Source organism: Sceloporus occidentalis, unplaced genomic scaffold (genome assembly GCF_023333645.1).
Source record: "Sceloporus occidentalis isolate IW3139 unplaced genomic scaffold, rSceOcc1.0.p SCAF_17, whole genome shotgun sequence".
NCBI lineage: Eukaryota > Metazoa > Chordata > Lepidosauria > Squamata > Phrynosomatidae > Sceloporus > Sceloporus occidentalis.
This window is the reverse complement of record NW_028316997.1, coordinates 3,510,896-3,517,720: the sequence shown is the minus strand read 5'-3', so window position 1 is coordinate 3,517,720 and position 6,825 is coordinate 3,510,896. Positions and strand designations below refer to the sequence as shown.

General features: G+C 37.0%; 1 protein-coding gene across 1 annotated transcript; it reads right to left on the bottom strand.

Moving 5' to 3' along the window:
• Positions 1–1,377: 1,377 nt before the first annotated feature.
• LOC149302754 (amphoterin-induced protein 2-like) lies at positions 1,378–2,934 on the bottom strand. Its single transcript, XM_089481965.1, has one exon. It carries the CDS (start codon positions 2,932–2,934, stop codon positions 1,378–1,380), a length of 1,557 nt encoding a protein of 518 aa, XP_089338091.1.
• Between the last annotated feature and the right edge of the window lie 3,891 nt (positions 2,935–6,825).

The window sequence follows — 6,825 nt, the reverse complement described above, 5'->3', positions numbered from 1 at the left end:
AATGATGAGTATTCTATCTAGCTCCACTTTATTTTAAGAGGATTTCAAGAACAAACAGTGACATTGATTTGTAGTAAACCTACCTGACAATTACAATTTCTCTTAACATAGAACGGGTATTGATAAAAGCTAATCAATAGTCCATAAATAAAAGTATTGAATCAACAGTCTAGCATACATCTTATTTCTAAACATAGGTATTTGCAGGTAGAACTATATGTAAAATATCAGCATAACATTTAATGATGCTCCTATATCTTCAGTCATTCAGTAATCACATGTTAATTATAAAACCAGTTTTTGGCTTGGTCATTGAAATCAGTGCAAAAATACAGATTACATAATAATGAATTTTTTTTTAATGTACAACACATTAAATTAGACAACTGCTTAAAATGGCTAATGGATTTCAGCATGAGGTAAGTCATATTAATATATATTCTTTACGGTTACAATTGAAACAATTTTTAACATCTTTTAGCATTTACAGAATACGTAAACATAAGATGCCGTGTTCTCTACATTTAAGCCACTGCTAACATTTAGCTTCATATATTTACTTTGCATGGCAAAGTCTGTTTTTGTCCTAACAATCTAAACCTAATGATACTTAGGAAAGAATAAGAAAATATAAGCTACTTTAGCAAAACTGGACAGATATAAAGAAAATTGTTGAGGCTTTTGCATCTTAAAAAGATTTAATGACTGGTTTACACAGAGGTTTATATGAGTAGTTGAAAATTGATATAACGTAGACTGTTGAGTGAGCATGGCCTGTAAATGGTACACATGGAGAAATTCCAGGTATAACATATATTTAACCCCATAATCTATACGGAAACCAAATAACACAATGGTCAACAATGCGTTGGTTTCTCTCTATGGATGAAATGGATATATACCTATAGAGATCCACATTTACTTCAATAATATATGTACATATCAAGTCTCACTAATTATATTTTTCTTACTAGAATTATAATCCTGTATGTAAAGTGTTTTTGTATTATGTTAAAGCCAAGAAATGAGAATATCTATTTAAATCCATTGTGCTGTAAGTAAATACAAGTATGGAACTTTGTTAACAATTCCCAGAGATGCAGAATACAAATTGGCCTTCCTATAACGGAAGATAGCTTATGTAGTAAACAAAGGTAGAGGATATACATTTCTATTGTAAAGGTATTTCCTGAATCTTAATTTATAGTTATGTGCTTGTAAAAAGTGAGAGATAGTACATTCATTTACCCTTAATAAACAAGTGGTATTTCATTATCAAAGGCATTTTTTGTTATATAAACATACATACGAGTTGCTGTTGACTTATGTCAAGTGTGCAGATGTATTGTAGATGCAGAATAGGGAGCAGGTGAATTGTTAAACTGATGCAGTGAAAGGGGCATCAGAAAAGACAGAGTTGACAGAATCTGAGTCAGACTTTGACCTGCTGGTCTTTAAAATACCTTCTGCAGTGAGATTATCACTGGCAATCAGTCGCACATTTCCATTTTGGCCTTGTTCTGTTTCCTTCAGCGGTTCCAGGAACACCACCCTTTTTCCGGTGCTGGACTTTCTTTCAGGCTTGTGTGATGGAGTGGCACTTAGGATAGATGAGTGGGCACTGTTATGGTTGGGTTTTCTTTTGTTTTTTCTAGATTTACAGCAACATCTGCAGGGAGTGAGATAAAGATAGAGAAGTACCAACACTATGCTGACCACACAAGCTGCCAGTGTAGTGAAAGCTGTGTTAAATGCTTCATGGGCATGAGACCTGGTATTTGTAAAATTACTTATAGTTATTCTGATGTCTATGGTTTCATTAAGCAATCTTTCCTTGTTCATTGCAATGCAAGAATATATTCCAGAATCTCCAATTTGGGCATTTTCAATTTCTAGACTCCCATTGTAGAATACACGTAAATGACTGTACTTGATATCAGGCTCCAATATTTTATCCTCTGGTGTAACCCAGAGAAACTCTGTGCTTGGGTTTATGATTTTGCTGTCACAATGAACTATCAGCCTTTCTCCAACCTGAGCTTCATACAGAAGCCCAAATGCATGAAAAGTTCCATTAACAGCACTCTCAGAACAATTCAGAAAATTGTCTTGAATAAGATGTAGTTTGGTCTTGGTCTTAGAATCAGAGGGCATAACACAGACATAATCATTTTTAAAATCCACAATAGGGCTGAAATGTCTATGGTACCAAAAGTTTAGCATTGAATTTAAAGAGCAATCACAAGAAAATGGGTTTTCATGAAGAAAAATACCACTAAGTTGCCTAGCTGAAATTAAGCTGATTTGTGGGACAGGCACAGTTTGCAAGTTATTGTAGGAAATGTCCAGCAACACCAGTTCTGTGAGCTTGCTTCGGCCAAAATAGAGGTCCAAGGGAAAATGTGTCAATGCATTGCGGCCAAGATACAACTGCTGCAATTTATGAAGTCCTCCAAATGCACCAGCATCTATATGTGTTAACTGATTGTTGTAAAGCAACAGAACCTCTAACAATTTAAGTTCTTGAAACACGGGGTTGCTCAGTGATTTTAGGTTATTTGATGACAAGTCAAGATGCCTCACATTTGTTATAGTGGAGAAGCTGCCACTAGAGATACTGCTAACAGCATTGTTATTTAATATCAAAGTATGTAGTTTATCTAGTAAGACAGGGAACCAGTCTGGGTCTAAAAACCCAATTTTATTGTAGCTTAAATCCAGTTTTCTAATAAATTTAAATATTGTCCTGGGTACCATAGACAAGTTTTTGTTTGTGCAGCTCACAATATCACTGGCACAGATGCAAGCTGAAGGACACACCCCAGAAGCACCACCAGAGATGGTCAGGAAAAGCAGAAGAACATAGACAAATCCTTTCCAGTTCCTTTGGACAATCTCAAGTTTAGTTGGCAATGATCGATAACAGAGATACATTATGTCTTTCTCTTAGACTCTCTCCAGGACTTGTTGCCCCACGATATGCATATACTTAGAACTGCAGAATAATTAAAGAGAAATCAGAGAGGCCAGATGAATCTTGCAAATGTATTCCTGTATGGCTTGGCATTCAAACTATGTCACTGAAAAATAAACAGAAGGGGCTTTAGTGATAACTAACTCCAACAGCATTATCTAGCTTCCAGCAACAACAGTGCTGGCTTATACAGAACACAAGGCGTTCATGGCTAATTCTAACAAAAGAACAGCGTTCACAAGCTACAGAGTGGGAACAAACAACGATACAAATTACTTTGTAGCGGCCAAAAAAACAGTGGATGATAGGAGATAGGAGCAAGCAAAATACAATGGAAATCAACAAGTTGATTAGCTACCAAGTTTGCAAATTAGAAGTTCACGAAGACTGCACGTATCTCGATTCCTGGCACTATTGAGATAGAACCCTGCTGCAGAACGCCAGTGCTAAATGTATAAAAGTCTGTTTACCTGAATGATAAGGATGTTCCCGAGAAGCATTCACTAACTGATCTCCTGATCTGGGTAGAGTAATGCCGGACTATGTCTTCTCTTCATGTCTTCTTGCTCTGTTTATGATGATGTTTTGTTTTTTTCCCAGTCCACGCAGTAATGGAAGTTTAACAGGGCACAAGAGCAGGAAACAGGTCTGACTGCTCTGTTCAGTATTCTCCTGTCTGATCAAAGCTCAGGCTCAGGCACAGGCTCTGTATTGTGGTCTCCAGCATGCCCTGCCTCTGTTCACCTGTGCACTCTGATTGGCTGCAGATTGCATAGAGGAGAATACAAGCTGACGGATGAGGGCATTGAGAGCACAGATGCTGTGGGTGCTGTGTCTCCAGGCTGTGCAACCCATCCCCCTTCCTGTCATCCTTATCCCCTGCTAAACGATGTTGTTGCATCCCACCCTTTGCTCTCGCCAGGCTTCTTATCCTTTCATCGTTCTTTTAAAATGTTTGCATATTCTAAGCAAATTCCGTTTCACGTTTACCCCGGGGATGCATTGTTCAGACTTCAATTCTACCAGGCGTGTAGACAAGCCTTAGCACTGTCTGTAGCATACAGATGATAGATAATATCACTAATCACAACTCCCCACAGTTCAATCATCTACCTAAAATGGAAAGTCTATTCATAATTTAACAAGCACTAGACAGGGTCATATGAGTGCTAACAAAAATACCTCTTTGTCATTTAGAGACCAAAATCAAGGGAACTTCCTCCAGGCAGAACAATCCAATATTAAGCGCTGAAGTGGAATTGCAGGCAAAAAAATATCACTCATCACTCATAGCCAGGTACTTAAATCTTAAATAAAGCTGCTGTTCCACAAACAGCTCCGTGTTCTAGCGAAACAACCCTTAGTGAATCTGTAATTATTTCCATCAACAATTCAATCCCTTGGTTTTGTGTCACATGGCATCTAAGCATCCCCGGAAAAAAAGGAATTAGGCAATAATTGAAATTACATTTTTGGGAAGAATTTTGACATTGAACTGTACCGGCATATGTAAATGTCACACCACCAGAACATCACGATAAATCTTGATATAATTACATTAGTTCATTTTTTTTAAAGAACGTGAAGACCACCCCACTTGTAGAACTTTGTAAATGTAATTTGTAAGAGTAATCTGGAAATTCTATGGTTAGTTGATCCTTTGATATGGATTGCAGAATCCAGATGATTCCAGTCATAAATGTACTAATCTCAGGCCATGTAAACATCTGGAGCCTCTAACAAAATACATTACTTAAGGATATATTAACCAAAGCAGCATGTGGGTGATTGCAGGGTTTTGAGAGAGATTAAGATGAGCTGGCATAGATAAATCATGTATTTTGTTATGAATAGAAATCATCTGAAGACATTGCCTAGAGGAACATGTTGAATGGTTGTTGACTCACAGAGACCAAGAAGGGGCTGTGGTAGGCATCAGAGTAAAACAATAAATGCTGCCTTGTAAAGCCTCAGCCAGATGCTTTTAAAATGGTTTTCCAGATTCATGAACCATGCTATCTGCTGCCCAACAGCAATCAGCAGCAGTTGCTACTCTATAAGTGTCAAATTAAATTTACTTCCATGATGCAAAAAATCATCATGGAATCATCATTTCAGCTTCATTCTTTAGTTAAATGTAAAGTGTAGTTTGTGTAGTTTGTGATGTAGATATGAGGAAAGAACCGATGAGGACTTCAAACCTCGCATGACTTTGTAGCTTGTTTTATTCATATGTTTGTCTGCTACTGGATATCATTATTAACACTTATTTATTATGGAAAGTGATGTATTTATCGTAAGGGCTGCCCCAGCTACCCCCTCCTAGGTCAGCATCCTCAATACATTAATTGGTTGATGCCAGAGGAGGACCCTGCAGACGACCAATAGGGTCGTTTGCACGGCCCCTTAACCCCTGACGGCGAACCTACGGATTTCCGCTTCAGCCAACCACTGTGATGCTGCGTAGATAAGGTAGGCTAGATGGGGAAGGGACCAGGGAGATTAATAGACAAACACGAAGATTCTTTGGGTTGTGTGTCTTCGTCTACGTTTTGCCGCCTCCATGTTCGTATGTTCGGTATTCGGGCTGAACAACGAAAATGCACCCTTCGTGTTCGTTTTCATGTTCACCCGAATACGAATGCACAAGTCTAGTTAACACACTAATATATGGGAGAGCATTGTTGGAGTTTTGTCCAACTTGTGTACATTTGCAGCGCCAGTTTAGTAAATAGACCTGTTTGTGTGCTATATTTTTCACATACACATGTACAAATTCCAACAGACATTATTTCCATTTGTATTTAACATATTCTGGTGTTCATAAGTAAATACAAAATATGTAGAGATTCATAAGGCTCCAGTCTGCAACAATACAGATAATAATACAGATAATTTAAGAACATGTTTACCAATTATACAAATATGCCAAAATAAACAATTAATTAAGCGTGAGGTATTGATAAATTCGGAAGATATTTTACCTGGAAGAACACAAAAAGCATTCCAAGGTCAACATATTATCCCTCATCTCATGTCTGCTTGCAGTATACTGAATTAATCTGGGGGTTTTCATTAAAATATGTATTACACGTGTTCGTTTTTTAAATTATATTGCATATATCAATGAGTCTGATTGTTTCAAATAGGATAGTTTAAATATAATCATCCATCCTTTGTACTATAAAAATAGCATCCTGCCAGTCCACAATCTAGGATTCAAAGTTTACCAGATAATAAGCAGGAATATGAAACGAGCGGTATCAGACACAGTTGGAAACTTCACATTATCTTTGAAATGATTAGTTAGAGAAATATATCCATTCCCATAACCATTTGAGGATGGTTCAGTGATCAGTCCGCTATATTATATTCTTAAGTGGAAAATAATCATGAATGATAATGACATTGCACTTGAAATAAAGATCCTATTTAGTCTTATAAAATCAATATTATTCCATCTTAGTAATACTCATTTCAATAAAATATGTTTCATGCTATATTAGTTCAATATATTTAAATCTAACTATACTAATACTACTACTTTGCAAGATCTTTTCTTCCAAGGAAAGACCAGAGGCCATAAATCAAATATGTATGCTTTTATTTAATAGGGCTTGTGTCATATATATATATATATATATATATACACACATACTGTATACCACAGTATTACCAAGAAAGCAAAAAAAATACATGGTACAGAACCCTCCATCACTGGGGCCCATGGAGAGGCCTGAGAGCCGGCCTCCTCCCTATCGACTATGGGCCCAGGCCTTGTAGAGACTTCTGTGTGTGGACACAGGGGGTCAGTTTCTACTGATTTTCCCCATGTTTTACTAGAGTCTCAA

What these genes read in the sequence shown, in the direction of transcription:
- LOC149302754 (XM_089481965.1), bottom strand. Translation starts at nt 2,934, where the DNA reads ATGTATCTCTGTTATCGATCATTGCCAACTAAACTTGAGATTGTCCAA.